Here is a 23,051-nt window from a genome sequence, read left to right on the forward strand (position 1 = left end):
TTTAAATATAAATTCTGGTTTTACTCCTTGACTAGATTTCAGGAGATTGAAAATAGTTGAAAATAGTGACTTTTTACCAGAAAAAGTGACTTTAGTTGAAACGTCTTGAAAATAGTGACTTTATAGTGACTTACACGAAAATAGTGACCAAGTCACTAAATAGTGACTCGCTACCAGGCCTGCGAAGAGATATCTTTTACGATTCATCTAGGAATTACTTCAAAGACTTCTTATCAAATTCCTCCAAGATTTTATTTTAGTAATTCCTTCAAGATTTGTTTTTAGAAATTTCTGCAAGGGTTCTTTTTGGAATGCCTCAAGCGGTTTTCTGAACCCTCGAACGATCGCGCTGTTGTATTTTGTACAACACGTTGAAAAAATCTCGCCTTTTGTACTCAGCATTAGCGTGGTGCTGACGCAGGTAGTCCACCGCGCGAGTTACGGAAGTCCTTTCAAGCATTTCTTACGAAGCATTGTTCAAGAATTTGAAAGATTTCTTCAGAAATTCTTCCAACAATTATTGTATGAAATCATCCAAAGATAACGCAACTTTTTAAATTCTTCTATCACAATTCGTTCATGAATGCTTTAAGAAAATCCAATAAATATTTATGCTTTTTTTTCAAGCTATGTTACAAAGATTCCTTCAGGGAGAGAGTTTTCTATCAGATAATCCTACAAGGGTACATTCATCTCCAAAGGATTCCTGCACAAATTCCCTTAGGGGGTCTTAAAGAAATTCCCCCAAGGCTTTCAGCAGAAATTTTTCCACTGGAATCTGTGGGAATTCTTTCGAAAATTGTTTTTTGATTCGCATCAACGAATTTGAGAGGAATTCTTTGGGATTCATGCCATCGATATCTTTGAAAAAAAATCTAGGTATTTCATAATTGATTCTTCCAGAACTCCCTTCACTTTTAAAATTTCTTCAGGAATCCTTTACGTAATTCCTCATAAAACATCTAGTACTTCTACTACTACTTCATAGTACTGTAGTAATCCGTCAAGTATGTTATCAAAGATATTTCCAAAATCAGCCTAATGAATCTTTCCGAATACATCTTAGAATTTATCTAGAAGATTCTTCGAGGATTCCTTTAAAATTTCCTCCAAAAATTCCTGCAAGCATTTCTACAAGGATTCTTTCAGGAATTCCTCCGAAATTCCTTCAAAAATCTCACAATGATCCATTGAAGAGCCATACCTGATCAAGCATGATCTCAGAAATTCATCAAAGATATTTTCCATGAGGAACTCCTGCAACATTCTTTCTTTGAGAAGTCTCTAAAAGGATCCTTGGAGAAATTCCTTTAGGTTCATCTGAAGGATTCGTTGAAGGACTTTATGACATAATCCTTGAAGGACTTTATGAAGGGATCCGAAGAGGTATTCCTGAAGGAATGCTTGAAAGAATATGTAAAATAAACTAATCCTTGATGGAATTTTTAAAAGATTCCTTGATATATTTTGGAAAAAAATCCTGAAGAAATTCTTGGTGGTGTTCCTGAAGTAATCAATTCAAGTATTCCAAAATCAATGCTTAGAAGAATTTCTAAAGTAATCCATGAAAAAAGTTCTAAAGTAAATCTTAGAGGAATTTTTGTAAAAGTCTTTGAAGTAACTGCTAGATAAATCGTAATACATATTCCCGAAATCAAGGTATAAATTTCGTAAATTCCAATTTTAATTTCTAACACATTTTTCTTGTAATTTTGGGGACATTCATGTGCCTCATGATAACCACGAAGGGGCCCCCACATACCTGTCAGCAGTTCTGCGAAGTGTTGAACTTCCCAGACAACCAGTAATCGTATAAGATGTTGCATAAGATGATAAAATGGAGGCCATATGCGTGCATGCCTCCATTTAGGCGCATGCAAATGAACGTATAAATATCGCCTCCACTTTAACATCTTATGCAACATCTTATACGATCAATGCTTAACTGGGTTATACTTAAAGGAAACTTTCGCTATTTAAAGAACTTAATTCAAACTAGTGTTAGAAACCTTCCTTGATTTGGAGGCCCCCTGAATTCGGGGGCCCAGTGCGGACCACACCCATCGCACCCCCCTTGCTACGCCACTGTTCGGGAATCCCACATTATTCATCCTGCTTGTTTAGACTAGAGTTCGAATATAACGGTCAACGTTTATTAAATAATGTACATTTCTCTTCTTGGTTAAACATTACTTAACACATACTTTTGAAATCATTAAAAGATTGCTTAATACCGCTTTACTACCAGTAATGATTTGAGGGGCCTAGATGCAAAGGGTTGTAAGTGACCATTTTGTCGATTTTGAGCTGAGCATTTAAAAAAATTCTTCAGATTTCAAGCCAGCGCGTCCGTGGTACAAGATAGCTGTTTGCGATTGAAGCGGACCTACCTATACGAGCACTCACCGATTTTATGAATGACTGATGTGACGTCCTAACACGTGAACATCAATATGTATCACCATCATCAACACTGTTTTCGTTTCGCAAGATGGCTCATTGTCAAACCGTGTAATAAAGAATCCTCGAATAGTCAAGTAATAGTTATTTATGTAACGAGTTGCAAAAAGTTGATTTTTTCAGCACGAGTCGTACATTTATCCAACGAGGCTTGCCGAGTTGGATAAATACGAAGAGTGCTGAAAAAATCGAGTTTTGCAACGAGCTTCATACAAAATTTTATGCAATGATTTTTTTCATAATGCAACCCATTTGAGTTGCATAATGTTCATAATGCAACTCAAATGAGTTGCATTATGAAAATTATACAACTATTTTTCATTTTGCAACTCATTTCAATGAGTCATATAAAATGTAAATTATGATACTGAATTGCATAAATTTTATTTAAACTTCATACAAGCGCACTGTCTATGCTTTCGAAACTGAGTTCCACAATCGTTGCTTAGTTTGCGCATTTCTTTTGTCCTGCGAGCTCAGCGGGTTCAAATGTGCTGCATCGACAATATCCCTAGCAAGAAAAACACAAGAAACATCTCATATAGCATAAGGAGGTTAGATAGGTACCTATCATTAATCAGCCACTTACCTAAACTCATCGTAGTTCTTCGCTGCATAGACCGCCCTCAACTTGGCATCGTTCCGCAGCTGGTACAGCTCGTCGCCCTGGATTTTCTCCAGGCATTCCGCTTCCAGCTTTTTGATATCCGCCGCCGACAACATCGTGGCCAGTTCACTTCGAGAAAATAACAAATATCCACAGAGAGGCGTTGCCATGGGCAACGAAGCCACGGTCAAAGGGCGTTCGAATATGACAGCGAAAGCAAACACCAACACGCGGGAAGTTGTTTTCAAATTTGATGATTTATTACTTTATATTCAATAGCGCGCAATCGATAGGTATTGTAATTCACGGTGACACAATTTGTTACCTCGCAGTTGCTATACTACTGTTCCGTTTGCATTTCCTAAACAATCGACCTTATTACATTCTCTTACCGATACGACATACATCTACGATGGGGGAGTGTATTCTACTGTTACAGTCAGAATCTAAATATATTATGGGTTTTTCTTTTCCATTATTTTTTTGTATGATAGGAATCAATCCATCAATAAAACTAAAACAGGACCAACGAAAGAGAGTACAGGTAGTGGTTTCTTATTCAACAAAATTAGGCTTTTGTTTTGGGCTCCAAGAAGAGCGGTCACGAGAAATATAAAAAAAAAATGGTTGCAAATATAAAATATACAAGCTCTGTGTTGAACGACATAATGTGAATACCCATAAACGGTAGAACGCGAAAACTATACTTTTGGATGGCTTATTCTCGCCGAGCAATGATTTGAAATGTATGTGAGTGTTTGTTGTGCAGCCTAAAATATCTTAGTAGGCTTCAGCTAAATACAAATATAGATTGAGGGGACAAGGGCGCAGTAGGCGCTGAAGGGGATTGGGATGTCAATAATGCATATGATGAATTACGACGATTGCTGGCCGTTATTGCCGTTTCCGTCCAGCAGTAAGTTCTGTCCCACTCCCAGTATGCTATTGCTCTCCGACCCACCAATTGGCATCATTTCATGCAATAATTCCCGTTCGATGGCCAGATTGAGGTCGTCTTGCGCGGGTTGTGCCGCCGACATTTCCTCCAGCTTGTTGTTCAGCAAACTGTCTAGATCGTCGTCTAGCCCGGCCATGCCGACGTTGTTTCCTACGCTGGACGATCCCATGGAAGAACTTTGGACCATGTTCTGAATACTGCTGCTGTCCGGAACAAGTTGCGAAGAATCCGGCAAAGGTTTCAGACCCTCCGTGAGAAGGTTCTGCAGTTCTTCCAGTTGCGACTCCAACCGATTATCCGGACATTCTTCGCTTGTTGAGGAAGGTTTTGGGACATTTGCGATGCTAGTCGATTCATTCCGTGGCTCTTGCAACTGGGAACTAGCTCCATCTTCTGAAGGTTTCTGCTCTGATGAGTTCTGATCGTACTCATCCATTGGAATATCCGAGATGGGCGATGCACAATTGTCTGGTTCGTCACTTAATTGAGGTTGAGGCGTGATTTCTGAGTCCTTGGTTTCGTCCCGTTGTTTTTCAGGGATTTCCGTTTCCATTTTTTGCTCAGAAGAAGCTGGTTCCGATTCTTCCAACTCTTTGTGATCGCCTTGATCCTCTGATCCACTTTCTTTATTGTTCTCAGGTGCCGAATCTAAACTTTCCTTCATCGCAGGTGATGAACTCGCTTCATCTTCGCCCTCGATTTCTTTTTCGACTGCCCTGATTTCATCTACACTGCTTTTCGGTTCTTCGCTTGTTTCCGGAACAGCAACAGAAGTTTCAGCACCTGCTTCCTCTTCTTCATCTTCTTCACCTTCCTCTTCTTGTTCTTTTTCGTTTTGTTCATCTGCCACTGCTGGATGTGCATTTTCTTCTACGGCAGGTGAAGTTTCTTCTTCCTCTTCCTCGCCATCGTCCTCTTCTTCCTCATTTTGAACTGCGCTGTCTGGTTCCTCATTTGTCACTGGTGGATCTCCTTTCTCCTCGGCGGTTTCCTCTTCTTCTTCTTCTTCCTCGCCTTCATCCTCATCTTCCTCATTTTCATCCTTTAAGTTTTGCTCTGCATTTGCCACTGGTGGATCTGCTCTATCCTCTTGGATAGGTGAAGTCTCTTCATCTTCCTCCTCTTCCTCACCATCATCCTCGTCGTCCTCTTTACGAACCTCTTTGCTAGGTTCTTCATTTTCCACTGGTGGTTCTGGTTTCTTAATGTCTTCCTCCGTCTCATCACCATCTTCTTCTTCGTCATCATTCTGATCGTTTTTGTTCTGTTCTTCAACGACCGCCGATGGACATTCATTCTCATTGATCGCGCTTTCCTGGCCACTTTCCTCTTCGTCATCATCTTGCTCATCCTCCTTCTCCTGTTCTTCGGTCGTTTCTTCCTTGCCATCCTTTTCGTCTTTGCCCACTTGCTCGCTATCAGAGGCGGCAGATGTAGATTCTGGTTCGTTCCGCTGAACGTCAATCCTGGCAACTGGTTCATCCGCTTGCGATTTCGAGGCAGCCTCAGACTCCTCTTGTTGAGATTCTTCCGGTTCTTCCGCTTCCTCGGGGCTCTCGTCCTCCTCGGTGGGCGTTTCTTCGGGGGCCTCCTGTTTAATCGGCATTGGGAAGTCATCCTCAGCGGACTCTTCTTCCTCATTCTCGGCTTCCGCATGCTGCTCCTGCTGCTCGTGCTGTTCCTCTTCCTCCTCCGGCTCATCCACCGGTTCTTGCTTGATTGCTATGGGGAACTCTGGTGCACTTACCTTATGGGATGCGGCGGCAGCGGCTATAGAGGCCACCTGCGAAATAACCGGTACTCGTCGTTCGCTCTCAGTATCGGATTCGGCCATGGGAGTGTTTTCGCCGGAAGAGCCGCTGGTCGACGAGGTCGATGCTGCTGGCGCATTTCCGACTACATTGGTAATAACTGGCAGTGGGGATGGTGCCTGCGGTGGTGGAGGAGCAGACTGGGCGGCCGATTTTGCTGCAGCTTCCGCTGCCATTTTCTGCCGAAGCAACGCGAATGGATTGATTTTGCCCTTGGATTTCTTCTTCTTTTCCTGTGGCGGCTTAGGATCTTCCACTGCAGGAACCGAGGTTGGCTTGTCAAGGTTCTGTTTGTCCGGTTTTTCCTGTTTGATTCGAACTCCATCAAATGCAACGACCACAGGAGAAGCAGGTTTTTCCTTCTGAGATAGACGGGACTTTTTCTGCGGAGGAGGAACTGGTTCATAATCTTCCTGCGGAGGTTCCTCGTCGGGGTCTAGCCGTTCCTGCTTTATTCGAATACCACCAGGAAGTTCCGTTTGAGCCACGACCGTCGCTGGCTCATGGCGTTCGTAAGCGGGATCGACTTTCTCCTTTTTGATCTTGGCTGCCAGGAAGTCGGGCTTCTTGTAAACCTTCGTCTTCTTTGACACGTCTGGCTCTGGGACATGTTGGTGTTCCTCCTCCTCATCGTCATCATCATCCAGAACAATGGTTCGGACTTGTTTGGCCGTTTCGCTGGGGGAATTCAGCATGCCCTTGTTGATTTTGAGAATGAGTTTCGGAGACGCATGCGGGGCGCTTTGCGACGAACTCAGCGAAGAAGCCGGAGAGGAAACAGCAGTTCCACGAGACTCAGGTCGTTTCCGTTTGGCTGCCGGTTGCTGTAGGTCTTCTTCCAGACCAGGTTCCTTTTTGATGTTGATTGCAAGCCGCTCGTCAAACAGAGATTCCTGTCGCTCAGGTGATTTAGGAGCTTCAACAAGCGCACTTGGCTCTTCCAAGTGAGGTGCATCCGGTTCTTCCGCTGGAGGTGATTGGGCTTCTTCTTGTTGTGGAGTTTCCGGTGCGATAGATGGCTCTTCTGGTTCCACTTCCTGCTTGATTGGCATCGGGAATTGGAGTTCTTCAGATTGCTGAGCTTCTTCGTCGGGTCTTGGAGCTTCCTGTTGTTCCTGATCATCGCCGTCGTCGTCGTCATCCTGGAAACCGGAATAGTCGTTTCCGGCGTTGTCATCGTACCCATCGTCATCGTTTTCTCCGTTTTCAACCGTCTGTTCGTCATCCATCGGTTCCTGCATCTGGGAGGGTTCCGTTTCGATTTCGGTGTACTCCTGTTTGAAGGTAGTCTTGGGCAACACCACCAGTGGCAACTTTCCAGAGCAAAACGCCAGCTGCTGTTCCAAGGTCATTTCACCTACTTCCTGGGCCAACGCATATGCTTCCAACTCTTCCTCAGTCTTTTCTTCTTCCGGAGGAGACGGTTCTTTTGGTGTTTCCGGTGGAACCTCTTTCGGTGCAGGGGTGGGCTCTGGTGCGGGCGCGACTGCTGGAGCCGGCTCTGGAACGGGCGGATCTGCTTCCGTTTCAGCCTTGTCCTTGTTCTTGTCCTTCTTTTTCTTCTTCTTCTTGGCCTTGGCTTCTGAAATACTGGCAATGGCTTCCGTTACCTGTAGGGGTGTTTAGGAAGATACATAATCAACAACTGTATTATTAGCACGTGTATAGAAATCTAAAAAGGTGATCTCATCTTTGCATGGAAACAATAAAACTTAACTTCTGATCATCTCAGATCAGATAGGTACTTACCGAGCTCAGCAGATTGTTGATGGTGGCGATGTCGCTATCGCGGTCCAACTTGGCCCCGGTGGTTAAAAGTGATGTGATCTTTTCGGTTTGAGCCGGCGGAACCGGTTTGATGGTGACGGTCGGAGTGGTGTCCTTCTTGCTCTTCTTCTTGCCTCCGGTTGGCGCCGCTGGGGTAGGAGTAGGGGCGGCAGCCGAAGGAGCTTCCGGTTCCAGTGGTGGAGGGAATGGAATTTCCCGCTCCTCCTTGGGCAGTTCTGGTTCGGCGAATGCCACGCGACGTTTTCTACGCTCGGTCACTGTGGGGACTGGTGCGGGTGCCTCCGCAGGATCAACGGGTTCCGCCTTGGGGATAATGACCGGCTCTGGCGGCGGAAGCGTTCCCGTACAGAACATCATGTAGTGACGCGTGAGAATCTGCTTTTTGACGAAATACTTGCCACACTTGGGGCAGTTTGATTTCGGTTTGATAAAACATCCGTGCCATTCGTACAGATTTTGCGTTTTGAACTTTTTGTTGCACAATCGACATTGGACATCCGGTAGCAAGGATGGAGGCCTTCCCCGGGCAAAGCGGCCACACGAATTTAATCCCATGTGCTTGACTAGAGCCAAGTTCTTGTCGTGCTTTCGCTTACACTTGTGGCATGTGTAAGGAGTACGGGTCAGCTGATGCCAAAGGTTGTGATCCTTGGATTCCAAGATGGTGTCGAACGTTTCTCGGCAGGAGCTACATCCGAACTTACGAATCAACGGCGTATGTTTCGACTTCAAATGGCCGTCTAGCTCATCTTGCGTCTTGAACTCGTCCGAACAATACGAGCAGGGATGTTCGAATTTAATCTTTTTCGGGGGCGGAACTGCTTGTTCAACTTTCTCTGCCGCTTCCTTCGGTGGCGAAGGTTCTTTTCTCTTAGATCTCGTGTGTTTTTGCTCATTGGGTTCTGGCGCTTTGGGTTCAACCTTCTCCTTCTTAAGCTTTTCATCTTTTTTATCCTTTTTCTCATCCTCTTTTTTCTTTTTCTCCTCTTCCTTCTTCTTTTTCTCGTCCTTTTCCTTCTGCAGTTGCAACTGTTTCAAACGTTCCTTCTTGGTGAGAGCTTTCACAGGAACAGCCGGGACTGGTTCATCTTTCACGTCCACCGGCGCTTTAATACGAGTCGTCGGACACGGTGATGGCGAAGGAGACGGTGGTCCACGTTTCTTCTTTCCCTTCTTGCCTGCAGGGGGAATTATAGTGGTGGTACTGCTGCTGGTAGCCACTTCCACTACCTTTTTTACGTCCTCCTTCTTGACATCCTCCTTGACCTCTCCGAAGTTTAACTGAAATGGGGAAATAGATTATGGTAGAACATTAGCAAATGTGTCAATATTCGACAATCTATAACTGCAACATTCAATGCAATAATCTAGAAATCAACAGTTGGCATACCTAAGCACAATCGACTTAAAGCATCTGTATTCAAATTCAATTCAACTTATTTTTCTCTGGTGAACAACAGACGGTGTAGAAAAAAAGCAAAAAGTTTGTCGGAAACATAGCGGTTATTAAAGACGATGAGTGAAAAACGCTTAGGTCTAAACGTGTCCCGTTTCGATGCCAAGTTGCTTGGGTGTAATACATTATTGCTCTGTCTCCAGGTGACACTACACGAACAAGGATTACCATTTTAAGGACTTTCCTCAAACTGCTTATCGGTCGATAGTTACCAGGGTCATATGCTTGATTGATATGCTTCGGGATACCTATCACGTTGGCATGTTTACATCGAATTGGAAAGTAACTCAGGACCAAGAATGCGTTGAAGATTTTGGTAAGTACAACCGCTGCGGATTTTTGTGATGAAAAAGCTGACTACGCCAATGGTCACAGGAATGGTGGATTTATCCAGGAAATAATCTAGGGATTTTAATAGAGGTTCTTTTAGAACCTTCTCTTATGATTCCTTCGGCAATTCCTACTGAAATTCATCCAGAAATTCTACTGGGGATTCATCCAGGGAGTTTTCCGAGAATCCCTCGGGCATTAAAAAAAAAACTATGGATGCCTTCAGTTATTCTCCAGAAGTTTCTTAAACCACTTAATCAGGTATTCCTCAAATTCCTCGACAAAATTTCCCAAAGGAATGTCTCTTGGTGTTGCTTAACCTTTCAGGACGCGCGCCACCAACAGCTGAAATTGCACCACGCTTGCGCTGTATACGACGACCAAGGTTTTTTGGTAGTGTTGTACTTTTTACAACGACACGCGTCCTGAAGGGTTAAGAAATTTATCCTGTGATTTCTTCTAGAATACCTGCAGATTTTTCTGGATTTTTTTATGGGCATTGAGGTATTTTGAGAGTAGCTCATGAGATTTCTACCAGAGTTTCCCCTAGGATTTATGCAAGTGTTTTTCACGGGAGCTTTGTTAGTGTACTTTCTGGGATTTCCTCCAGAGAATTTTCCGATATGATTCAAGAGTTCCTCACTGCATTCCACCCGGAGATCCTTCCAAAATGTATTCCAAGTGCCTTCAGGAACTTCTTTTAGTGGGATAGCTTTCAAACAGTTTTTCTCGATATTTTTTCGAGGTTTTTGTAGAAGCTCTTCCAGGTATTTCTTCCAGAGTTTTTTTTTCGACATTTCTCTTGGATTTGCTCGCGGGATTTCGACCGCATTTCCTCCCTGGAGTTCGCTTAGAGATTTTTAAAGTTGCTTCGGCAATTTCCCTAATATTACTCGCAGAACTTCCGAGATGTCCCACTTTTTCTCAGGCCTTTTTTCCCAGTCCCTTTCGAGATTTCTTCAATAAATCCTTGCGAAGTTTCTCGCTACTTTTCACCTGAATTCCTTCAGCTATCCTAGTAGACATTCCGAATAAAAAAACCCAACAAGAAGCATCCAGAATCTCTGGACAGCTTCTGGCAGGTTCTCTGGAATGAGCTTTGGAAGTAATCCCGAGAAAATCTCAGGTGGATCACTGCAAGAAATACGAAAAACAACTACGAGAAAATGGCTCAGAAAGAAGTCACAAAAGAACTTCATGAGAAATATCAGCAATAGTTCATGCAGAAATCCCAGAAGCTTCTCCGGAATCAAATCCAGAAAATAAAAGTAAAATTACAGGGTGAATTCAGAAAAAAAACTGACACATATTATTGGATGGAAAAATAGCAGAGAAAGCAGTAAAACACGTCTTTACAGGTCGAGGTAACAAACTGGTGTGATCTTTATTCATTTCCTTTTCCCTCTTCATTCGTGCCCCATTGCGTTACACTAATGGTCCATTCACACTTGCGTATTCGATGAATGCGTGATGCTCAATGGCACAATGATGCTCAATGGCACAGTGCTGCCATCACTCCTCCTCATCGCGCTGAGATCGTAGACCAATCCTCTCGCGTATGTTCTCCAGCTTCACCCTGTTCAGCGGTTTTGTTAGTATGTCCGCCAACATGTCCGCCGATGGGCAATACGTTACATTTATGTTGCGTGATTCTGCCAAATCCTTCACGAAGTGATATTTGGTGTCCACGTGCTTGGATCGCTTCAGTCCTGCGTTCCCGTCCAACATCTTGATGCAACTTTGGTTGTCTTCGAAGATCTGCACTGGTTTCTGTACAGGCTCCCCGAAGTCCTTCATTAACTTTTTGATCCAGAGCAGCTCCCGGCAACCTTCAGCTAACGAAATGTATTCCGCTTCGGTCGATGAAAGTGCCACACACGCTTGCTTTCTGGCACACCACGAAATCAAGCCACCACCCAAGCGAAATAGGTAGCCCGAATTCGATTTTCGGTCCTTTACATTTCCGGCCCAGTCTGCGTCCGCGTATCCCTGAAGTTCTTCTTTGCCGGCACCTAATACCAGCTTCAGCTCGCTTGTCGCCTTCAGGTAGCGCAGAACCCTTTTCGCTTCCGTCCAATCCGCATTCGTTGGTTTGCTCACCTGCCTCCCAAGAATCGACGTACTTATAGCGATGTCTGGCCGGGTATTCACTGATAGATACAGCAAACCACCGACGAGGCTCTGGAACTTGTCATTGTTCGGTAGACTCTCCAACTCCTCCTTTTGCTGTAGATATCCGACGTCCATAGGAATCCGTGATACCTTCGCATCCGCAAGTCCAAACTGTTCAATCAGCTTGTCGATGTATGACTTTTGGTCCAAGCAGTAGGCGTTACCTTCCTTCGTCACTCTTATCCCCAAAAAATGCTTCACCTCGCCAAGTGTTGTTATTTGGAACTCCGTAGCCAAAGCCTTCACAATCCCGTCGTATTCCTTGTCATTGGAGGTGACGATCAGCATATCATCCACATAGACGAGGATATACACTGTGCTGTCGCTCTTTTTCCGCACAAACAGGCACGGATCAGCTTCCGCCTGCTTGAAGCCGAGTCGCGTCAAAACATTTTTCAGCTTCTCGTTCTAAACTCTGGCTGATTGCTTCAACCCGTAGAGGCTTTTGCGCAACCGACAAACCTTGTCACTTCCAACTCGTAGTCCAGGTGGTGCCCGCATGTAAATGGTCTCCTTCAAATCGCCATTCAAATATGCCGTCTTCACATCAACGTGCCTTACCTTCATTCCGTCTCGCCCGGCGACGGTCAACAGAGTACGAAGCGTCACTTGCTTCGCGACGGGGGCGAACACTTCGTCGTAATCCAGGCCGTGCCGTTGTGTGAAACCTTGCGCCACTAATCTAGCTTTATAACGTATTATTTTACCTTGCTCATCCTGTTTCTTCTTGTAGATCCAGCGGCATCCGATCGTCTTGCTTCCTGGCGGCACCGATTTCAACTCCCAAGCCTTGCAATCCCGCAGCGACTTCAGCTCGTCGTTCATGGCTGCCTTCCAGTGATCACTCTCAGGACCACTTACCGCCTCATGGTAACTACGAGGCTCGTCCTGCTGGCACTTAGCTAACCTGCCATCCGCCATATAACGTTCAGGTGGAATACCTTTCGTTGACCTTGCAGACCGACGAGGTGTACCTGTGAGTTGCTCCTCCTGAAAGTGGTTCGACTCCTCCTGGATAGGAATGATATCCTCATCTCGGCAAGATTCTTCACTTCCACTGGCATCTTCATACACGCTTTGGTCTGCTGGATCGTCGAAGCCACGAACCAAATTCTCGCAAGACTCTTCATCGAAACCACGAAATTCTTCTTCATCGCTATCTTCGTCCGGACCACCATCTGATTCATCAGATTCTTCATCGGACCCGTCCGACTCCTCCTGCTCCACGTTGCCAGTTGACCTTGCCGGCAGCTGAGCCAGCTCGAAGAAATCCTCAGCGACTGCATCTTCAACCTTCTCACCCGACTGCAAGAAACGAGCATCACGACTGAAAACGACTTCGTTTGTCTTCAAGTCGATGAAACGCCACGCTTTATGCTGCTGGGAGTACCCAACGAAAGTCATTTTCCGCGCCTTCGACTGCAGCTTCGTCCGCTTTTCCTTCGGGATGAACACGTACGCCTCTGAACCGAACACCTGAAGCATGCTCATGTCCGGTTTCGTCCCGTACCAAATCTCGTAAGGCGTCTGCTGTACCGGCTTCGTTGGCAGCATATTCTGCAGACAGTTTGCCGTGTTAACCGCCTCGGCCCAGTACCGATAGTGCAATCCTGACTCAATGATCATGCACCGAGCCATTTCCACGAGCGAACGGTTCTTCCGCTCCGCGACTCCGTTCTGCTGCGGCGTGTATGCTGTCGTGAACTGCTGCTGAATGCCCTCCTGCTTGAGAAATTTAACCAACTCTGCGCTGTGATACTCTCCTCCTTGATCCGATCTAATGATCTTCGGAGGCCTTCCGAACTGCGTTTTCACCAGACGCACGAAGTCCCGGATAGCATCCACCGTGTCCGACTTTCTCTTCAGAATGTACAGAGTGGTATAGCGGCTGTAGTCATCGATTAGCGATAGGAAGTATCGACGACCACCAGGTGTAGCCGTATTCATCGGCCCGCACAAGTCGGTGTGGATCAAATCCAACACTGCCTTTGACTTCCGCTTCGCCTTCTTGGGGAATGGCAGCCTTGCCATCTTCCCTTCCAAGCAGGGTTCACAAGTAATTTTTACTGAGCAGTTACGTACCTTGATGCCGGTTGCCAAACCTTTGCGCTCCAGATCCAGAATAGCTTGAGGATCACGGTGTCCCAGCTTCCGATGCCACTCGTGTATGCAGTCCTTTGCATGGCACTGTCCCGAAACCGCATTCGCTCGTTCCACCATTTGGAGATGGTAGAGGCCCTTGCTTGACGGTGCAACAGCAGCAATCCTGTCACCGTTCGCGATCGTGCAGCCGTTCTTGTCGAAGATGACTCTCGCTCCCTTCTGAACGAGCCTGCCAACCGACACGAGATTCATGTCGAGCTCCGGAACGAATAGCACTTCACTGAGCGAAATCTGCTTTTCGTCACCACCGCCTCCGATGCAAGAAAATTCACACGATCCGACGCCTTTCACTACCGCCCGTTTACCGTCGGCAACTGTTACTGATTTCGGAGTGTCCTGCCGCGGTTCACTCAACGACACGAAATACTTCCGATTCGCGCACATATGCGAACTCGCGCCGGAATCGACAATCCACTCTTTCGTCGCGCACTCACTGGCAAGAAACGTAAACGCTTCCGATTCCGATTTGGCAAGCTTTGCCTTCGCTTGCTTTTTCGACACTTTCGTCTGTTCACGATGCCCACTCGCTTCTGAGCTACTGGCACCTTCTTCTTTCTTCTGCCGCTGCCACAAGATGCAGTTCTTCTTCTTATGGCCGGGCTTCTCACAGAAAAAACACACCACACTTTTCTTCTTATCGTCCGCTTTCAGAACAACCGAATCCACTGCCGAAGGTTCCCGCCGCTTGAGCACTTCGTTAATTATCTTCCCCTTCACTAGCTGCAGGGTCAGCTCACCATCGGCTCGGTTTTCTAGCGTCGTCGTCAGTGCATCGAACGAACTTGGCAAACTTCGAAACACTAGAACCACTTGGAGGTCTTCGTCCAGCTTTGTACCGGCATTAGCCAGCTTCTCGAACAAATCCTCGAACTCCATCAAGTGTTCTTCGATGTTGTCGCCGTCGTGGTACTCCATGTCGCAGATTCGTTTGAGCAGTTGCACTTTGGTCGTTAGCGTCTTCTTCTGGTGCTGCTTTTCCAAATTGTCCCACACTTCCTTCGCGGAATTCGTATTCCGGATGTGTCCGTGTTGACTTCTTGTCAGCAACAAACCGATCGTCGCGCGCGCTCGTTGGTCACCCTCGTCCCAGGCAGCCACCGCCGCCGCGTTCGAGCCGGAAGCATCCAGTTGCGGCTTCACTCCCGGCGAGACGTACTTCCAAAGTCCTTCTCTCACTAACAAAAACTCGACTTCCAACTTCCACGAATCGTAATTATCGTTCGTCAACTTCGCGATACCGATCTTCTCCATTTTGTCGAATTTAAAAATGTCCAAAACAATTCAACAAAATATCCACGACTTGTCTCTACGTGTTCACTTTGCACAAAAAACAAAATGGCTACTTCACAGGCCCATGACCTATTGGATGGAAAAATAGCAGAGAAAGCAGTAAAACACGTCTTTACAGGTCGAGGTAACAAACTGGTGTGATCTTTATTCATTTCCTTTTCCCTCTTCATTCGTGCCCCATTGCGTTACACTAATGGTCCATTCACACTTGCGTATTCGATGAATGCGTGATGCTCAATGGCACAATGATGCTCAATGGCACAGTGCTGCCATCACATATTTCTCTCAACACCGGAAGAAATCTTCTGAGAGAAGTCCCGGAAGAAACTTCGAAAGAAATCTCTTGTGACCACTGAATCAAATTTCAACCATCCCTGTTTTTCTCAAACCTCTTTTTACGAGTCCCTTTCGAGATTTCTTTACTAAATCGTTGCGAAGTTTCTCGCCACATTTTGCCTAAATTCCTTCAGCTATCCTAGTAGACATTCAGAAGAAAAATCCCTGCAACTATCAGAGGATCATCCAGGATCTCGGGACAATTTCTGGTAGGGTCTTCGAAATGCGCGTTGGGAGTTGTTTACGGTGTGATGGAAACCGAGTTCAACCCTGACGGAGAGGGTTGCAGGATAGTTGCGGCAAGAGAGGGATTCTCATGAAGAGGAATTCAACCTATCATTCATATACCATGTCATTGATCCTTTGTTATAAGTATTCTTTCATTCGCAATAAAAGTAAGTTAGAGCAGACATCTTGGTTTGCGAGTTTTTATTTCATTTCGTTTGCGAAAGTTCTGAAAACTCCGGTTTCGCGGTATAAAACTTCGCGTTAGTTCTCGTTCGTCGTGCTTTGTCCACTTCCGCATCAATTCCGGTCGAAAACATATTGGTCCTTCATTACCGGATCGCGGGAATCGGCGACAATGGACGAACTCGTCAGAAAAAGGAACGTGGCCTTCGAGAGGCTGAAGAGAGTTCATGCAAGTGTGAAGCACCTAGCGGAGCGAGAAACACAGGCGTTCGAAGTTCACGATCGGCTCCGGAAATTAGCCGATATGGAGGAAAATTTCGACAGGATTCAGGCTGAAATCGAGGAAGCGGTCCCGCCGGAGGAGCTTTCGTCGGTGCTCAGCGTTCGTTCCTTTTATATCCTTCTAAAGAAGAACATTAAAGATGTTGATGCCATGTAGGTAGATTTCCTATGCACACAATCATTAGGTAGACACTACAGTCCTTTCCCCTTTAGAAAACTTCAAAAAAATTACATGCACCACCAAAATAATGCACTTACGAGTCCGTCAGTTCCAAAGAACATATCTGTTCGCTAACAAAACTACAAAAACAAAAAGACGATTTCGCTATCCCAACATCGGTAACTTTACCAAAAAATACAAATAACACAAAACCATTCACCAAAACATAACATATGACAATTCCGCCACAAATGAACAATTTCGTTCACCACCAAAAAAAATAACATTTCGTTATACCAAAACAAAAAGACAATTTCGTCAATGCAACATCGGCCAAAAAAGAACACTCTGATCACAACATAAATGGCAATTCTACCATAAAAGAACAATTCCGTTCTCCACAAAAATAACAATTTGTTATTACAACAACCTGAAAACCAAAAGGAAATAATTTCGGAATAACTCAAAAGAAATTACACTTTTATAATTATAACTTTTATGTGGAGAATGACAGCTTCTTATTTTTCACATTCATTGGGGCATCCTCCAATGTGAAGTGCTTGCACTATATATAATTGCATGATCTTGGTTGTATAATTATAATGTTTTGCTTGATCAAATCACATTGGATGGACAGCCCACTGCTATCGGGCTTAGTACCGTGCTACAATGAATGGAAACCATCATCATCATCATCAACTCAAAAGAAATTACACGTTCCTTGATCCTCGTCGCCACTTTTATATCCTTCTAAAGAAGAACATTTAGGTACTGTCATGAATAGTATTTCATGTAGGTAGATTTCCTATGCACACAATCATTAGGTAGACACTACAGTTCCGACTACGAACAACTCTTCTACATAACGAAGGGGATGGTCACGAAGTACCTGCAAGTGCCGGACGAATCCGTCGGTGCCAAGAGCGAGAGAACAGTTGTGGAGTCCAAGAGCGAGCTGAAGGAGGCGGTTCGTGTACTGCTCGAAACGCAGCGGACCCTCCTTTCCAGCCAGGCTGTTGCTTCTACCAACATGGAAGAGTTGACCGAGCAGATTCGTCTCCAGAAAATAGAGCCCATGGATACGCAGTTGCCGTCGTACAGTTTGCCCGTGTTCGTTCAGAGGTGACAGGAAGCAGTGGGCTTCTTTCAAAGACCTCTTCCTCAGCGGTGTCAACAGTAAGAACCTGACCAGCGCACTGAAGTTGCAAATACTGATGTCCCACCTGGAAGGTGACGCGAAAAGCCTGGTCAGCAGTTACTCCATCACGGACGCAAACTATACACATGTGTGGGATACACTCGTCGAACACTTCGACAAGCCGAAGTTCACGGTTGCCGCCTTGGTTCAGGAGTTCTGCGAACAGCCGGCGATAAAGGGTTCGAATCTTGCCAGCCTGCGTAAGCTGGTGACTACATCGGATGAGGTGATTCGTCAACTCAGCGCTTTGGGGCCGGAATTCGAAACCAGAGATCCTTGGTTGAACTACATCGTTCTGAAGAAGCTGGACGATGGCCTCCGGTCTCAGTGGTCGCAGCACATCGTGGACAACGACGACCCGACGTTCGACGACCTGCTCAAGTTTTTGAAACGGAAGTGTGAAGCATTGGAGACCTGCGCAGCGTTCGGTGGAAAACCCCTGGATTACGTCGTCAAGAAGGAGTTCAGTCGGGATGAACGGAAGCAGAACACAGTGAAGAAGGAAATCAAATCTTTCAACGCAGTGCAGCATCAATCGTGTCCAGTTTGTGCTGCCAGCCACAGGATTTATGATTGCACCGTCTTCAAGGAGTCTTCGGTAAGTGAACGGCGGGAGCGAGTGCAGCAAGCAAGACTTTGTTTTAACTGCTTGAGGCCAAACCATTGCGCAAAATCCTGCCCATCGAAGTCGGTATGCCGAACGCCAAACTGTCAACAACGTCACCACACGATGCTGTGCAAAGCAAGCTGCGAGACGCCGACAATGACAGCACCGACACCATTGGAGAAAGCGTCGCCATCGTCGTCATCGCCATCGCCGTTGCCAACATAGAAATCGGATTCTGTAGCAGCCGACGTCAAACCAGCAGCGTCCTGCACAACGACTGTAAACAACAGCTCTTCGGTTGTCATCGGATTACTACCGACGGCTTTGGTAAGAATGAAGCGAGCGGACGGTCAGTGGAAGGAAGTGAGAGTGATGATCGATAGCGGTTCCCAAGCCTCCCTCATCACGGAGAATTGCGTGACCAGCATCGGACTTCAGCGAAGCAACGCCAATCTGGTTGTCACCGGAATCGCAAGCTGCTCGTCGGAAACCACCAGAGGAGCCGTAAAATTGGAAATTTCGTCTCGATTCTGCTACAGCCCTGTAGTGAAGGTGAATGCGTATGTGCTCTCCAAGTTTCCACAAATCGTACCGAACCAGCGACTGGATCGTGAACGTCTGAAATGTTTGGAGCCGTTGCAGCTAGCGGATCCAGATTTTGACAAGCCCGGAAAGATCGATGTTATCCTTGGAGCTGATGTTTTCTTGGCAATTTTGGAGGACGGCAAAGTGAAAGACGACGCGGGACTTCCTGTGGCGATCAACTCTACGTTTGGATGGATCGTCGCCGGTCAAGTTTTCGATGCCAGCGAAGTCAACTGCAACACGGCCATTGTCAGTCTCAGCATGGACATGGACATCGACAAGTCCCTCCGGAAGTTTTGGGAAGTGGAGGAGGTCAACCAACCGAAGCTGTTGACACAAGAGGAGCAGCAAGCAGTGAATATCTTCAACACCACACACCAACGAGATGAATCCGGCAGATTCACAATACGCCTACCGTTCGATGCAGACAAGCCGGCGTTGGGTGAATCTCTGCCAGCGGCAGTTCAGCGATTGAAGGCTATGGAAAGAAGATTTGCAAGAGATCCTGAATTCAAGCGAATGTATGGCGATTTCATGGCCGAGTACTTGAACTTTGGCCACATGGAGCGTATTCCAGACGACGAGGTGAACGTTGCACCCGAGAAATGCTTCTACCTCCCACATCACGGTGTCATGCGGCAGGAAAGCGTCACCACCAAGTTGCGAGTCGTTTTCGACGGCTCTTGTCGATCATCGACTGGAATATCGTTGAATGAGAAGCTGCTGATCGGACCCAACGTCACTGAGGACCTGCCTGTCGTGCTGACCCGTTTTCGAAGTTACGCTTTCGCCTTCATGGCGGACGCGGAAAAAATGTACCGGCAGGTGAAGATACATCGAGACGACGTCGACTACCAGCGTATCGTATGGAGAGCGGACCCCGATAAGCCCATCGAACACTACCGATTGCTGACAGTAACATACGGGACTTCTTGTGCGCCGTTTCTAGCCATCGAGTCGTTGCGACAAGCCGCCTGTGATTCTCGTACGCAGTATCCAAATGCAGCAGATCGTGTGCTGAAAAACTTTTATGTAGACGATTTTCTCTCTGGCGCTGCCACATTGGAGGACGCACTCGAATTGAAGGAGGACATCGATCAGGTTACATCGGGTGCAGGTTTTCATCTCCGGAAATGGTCGGCAAACGATCCACGGCTGTTGGAGGAGGATGCAAGCGATGCCGCAGCGTCAGTCCCTGTGCATCTTCATCCAGAAGCGGATTCCGTGAAAGCACTGGGCATACACTGGTACCCAGTCACCGACTCGTTTGGGTACCGGATGAACTTTGACATCGACAAGCCAAACACGAAGCGCCAACTCCTATCGGATTCAGCCCGACTTTTCGATCCTTTGGGTTGGATCTCACCGATACTTGTTCGCATCAAGATCCTGTACCAAACACTGTGGCTGCAGGACTTGCATTGGGATGATCCGTTGCCGGTTGCGATCAATCAGGAATGGAACAAAATCAAGACAAGCTTGGCATCAATCGAGGATATCTGGAATCCAAGATGGATCGTGAATCATTTGGGAGCAGTGCATCTGCACGGCTTCGCCGACGCGTCAGAGTCGGCCTATGCAGCAGTCGTCTACGCTAGATCCAAGGACAGGGACGGCAATGTGCGCATTTCGCTGGTCGCAAGCAAAACCAAGGTGGCTCCAATCCAGCAAGTGTCACTTCCCCGGCTCGAGTTGAATGCAGCCGCCCTTCTTGTGGAGCTTATGAAGCAGATTCTCGAATCGTTGGACCACTTGGATGTGACATGCTACGTGTGGACGGATTCTACTGTTGTGCTTGGGTGGCTGGCATCCCATCCGAAGAACTGGAAGACTTTCGTGGCAAATCGGACCTCAGCGATTTTGGATTTCTTGCCACGAAGTTCCTGGCACCACATTTCATCAAGCGAAAATCCGGCGGATTGTGCATCTCGAGGTGTGCTGCCAACGGAGCTGGTTGACCACAAATTGTGGTGGACTGGCCCATCTCTCCTGTACAGCACAGAGGACACCTGGAAAGAAAGCGCTGAATCGATCCCGTTTAAAGAAGACGTGACGGAGCAACGGAAGGTGGTCGCTGCAGCTACGGTTGCGACGAAACCTGAATCGAATTACGAAGTTGAAGAGTATCTCCTGAAACGGAACGGGTTACTGAAGGTTTCTCAACGAGTGTTGGCATGGGTCACAAGATTCAAGGCCAACTTACTATTATTGAATAATACGTCTGCTAGGTTTGGTAGTCTAATACTGAAAGAGGTTTATTGAACTAATCTAATCATGACATACTACAATTCGATGGTTACTATTCTATCATCCCCCCTTAACCGAGAATTTCTCTAATTCCGAGGGTCTTCCTTCCATCTTCAAAGTTCTTCGTCGGTAGTGCCTTAGTGAGCATGTCCGCTGCTTGATACTCGGCACTAACATGTTCGAGATTAATGTATTTGTCTTCGATGTACTGCCTGACGAAATGATGCCGAATATCAATATGTTTGCTTCTTGAAGAATAACCGATTTCTTTCTCCGCCAGGTGAACAGCACTCCGATTGTCGCAAAAAATGGGCACCGGTTCAGCACATCCGGACAGCTCCTCTCGAAAACCTCTCCACCAGATGGCTTCCTGCGTAGCAGCCGAAATCGCCATGTACTCGGCTTCCGTCGTCGAGAGAGCAACCGTCGTCTGCTTGCGACAGTTCCATGATATCGGCCCACCAGATTGCAGGAACACATATCCGGTGATGGACCGACGGGTGTCGGTGTCGTTTCCCCAGTCCGCATCACAGTAGCCTACGAAGCTTCCGTTGCACCGTCCGTTGTACGTCAGCTTCATTTTCTTCGTGCCTTTTAGGTAGCGGAGGATTCGCTTCGCCGCAGTCCAGTGAGCTTTCCCCGGATCGTTGACGAAATGGCTTACGGCGTTAACAGCAAAGCTAATATCCGGCCGAGTGCCTTGGGCCAAATATTGCAGGCCGCCGACTAGTTCGCGGAAAGGAATCTTCTCCATCTGCTTCCGCTCTTCTTCCGACTTTGGACTCATTTGCTTCGTGAGCTTCTGTCCCGGGTCCGCTGGTGTGGTAACGGTGTTGCAGTCAGTCGCGCCGAACCGATCTAGGAGCTCGTTGATGTACTGCTCTTGGTCCAGCCTTACTACGCCGTCCTCTCTGGTTACACGAATTCCGAGAACTTTGTTGGCCAGTCCCAAGATGAAGGACCAAGATGAACTTCTTGGTAAGCTGCTTCTTCAAATTCTCCTCCCAGCGCGTGTTGTTCGAAAAGATGAGCAGGTCGTCCACATACACTGCTACTATCAGGATACTTGTGCCTTCGATCTTGTAGTAGACACAGGTGTCGTATCTGGACCGCTTCAACCCGATTCGCTTGAGCTCAGCATCCAGCTTCAGATTCCAGACCCTGCTGGCCTGTTTGAGGCCGTACAACGCCTTCTTCAACTTGCAGACTTTCGTTGGCGCCTTCTGGTCCACGAACCCTTCTGGTTGCTCCATGAATATTTCCTCGTCCTCTAGGTCTCCCTGCAAGAACGCCGTCACGGCATCCATCTGCTGCACCTTCAAATTCATCCTGGCCGCCAGGGACATGAGGTAGCGAACGGTGGCGTATCGCACTACAGGTGCATAGGTCTCATTGTAGTCCACACCCTTAACTTGAGAGAAGCCCTTGATTACCAGGCGGGCTTTGTATCTCTCCACCGTCCCATCGGAGTTGGTCTTCACCTTGTACACCCACTTCGACCGCAAGGCCTTTCGTCCGGCAGGTAGCTTCGTCAGCTCCCACGTGCAGTTCTTCTGTAGGGCGTCATACTCCGACTGCATGGCCTCCTTCCACCGGTCACTGTTTTCACCGGAAATCGCATCCTGGAACGTATTCGGCTCATTGAACACCACCGGATTGGCAGTATGGGGACCATCGTACTCTGGGTTCGGTTCTGAAAACTGTTGAGGATTTTTAGGGGCGGCACTGCAGTTCATAATAAAGTTTCGATACTTGCCTGGGGGCACGCGCTCCCGCTCACTGCGCCTTACCAACTTGCGTGGGTCCTCTGTTTGTGAGGGGAGCGCAACAGGCTGCGACTGCTGAACGGGCTGCTGCTCTTGAACATCGGTTTCTTCCCCCTCCGGGTCATCGTAATCGGACTCACTACTATCTTCATCATCGTCGTCTTGCACTCCGGGCACGTTCCGCTGATCTTGGTCTTGATCTTGGACGACTGGCTGAACGACCACATCAAGTGGAACATCTTCTATGGTCGCTTCTTCAAACTCAGGAATCTGGTTGATCGCACTTTCGTCCAGGAATATGACATCCCGGCTGACGATAACGTTCTTCACCTTCGGACTGTACACTCGGTACGTTTTGGAATTGCTGCTGTAGCCCATGAAAATTCCGGGCTCGGACTTGGGATCCCACTTCCTCCTCTTCTCT

The 23,051-nt window shown here is 46.9% G+C and overlaps 2 protein-coding genes across 2 annotated transcripts in view; both read right to left on the reverse strand.

The window, feature by feature from the left end:
• Positions 1–2,828: 2,828 nt before the first annotated feature.
• On the reverse strand, positions 2,829–3,237 carry LOC109416104 (coiled-coil domain-containing protein 103). Its single transcript, XM_019690074.3, has 2 exons — positions 3,050–3,237; positions 2,829–2,971 (listed from the first exon to the last, which is right to left on the reverse strand). Exons 1-2 carry the CDS (start codon positions 3,235–3,237, stop codon positions 2,872–2,874), a joined length of 288 nt encoding a protein of 95 aa, XP_019545619.2. The 3' UTR covers positions 2,829–2,871.
• Positions 3,238–3,305: 68 nt separating this feature from the next.
• The window catches only part of LOC109416070 (titin), a 31,458-nt gene continuing 11,712 nt past the window's right edge, over positions 3,306–23,051 (reverse strand). The window contains exons 3-4 of the mRNA XM_019690037.3: positions 7,586–8,905; positions 3,306–7,446 (exon numbers count right to left, since the gene is read on the reverse strand). Of these exons, the coding sequence (XP_019545582.3) occupies positions 3,943–7,446; positions 7,586–8,905 (4,824 nt within the window). The 3' untranslated portion in view covers positions 3,306–3,942. The remainder of the gene's footprint in view (positions 7,447–7,585; positions 8,906–23,051) is intronic.

This window comes from Aedes albopictus, chromosome 1 (assembly GCF_035046485.1).
Source record: "Aedes albopictus strain Foshan chromosome 1, AalbF5, whole genome shotgun sequence".
In the NCBI taxonomy this organism is placed as follows: domain Eukaryota; kingdom Metazoa; phylum Arthropoda; class Insecta; order Diptera; family Culicidae; genus Aedes; species Aedes albopictus.

Coding starts and splice junctions, on each gene's coding strand:
- LOC109416104 (XM_019690074.3), bottom strand. CDS start 3,237: ATGGCAACGCCTCTCTGTGGATATTTGTTATTTTCTCGAAGTGAACTG. Junction 2,972..3,049: donor AAGAACTACGATGAGTTTAG/GTAAGTGGCTGA, acceptor TTTTCTTGCTAG/GGATATTGTCGATGCAGCAC.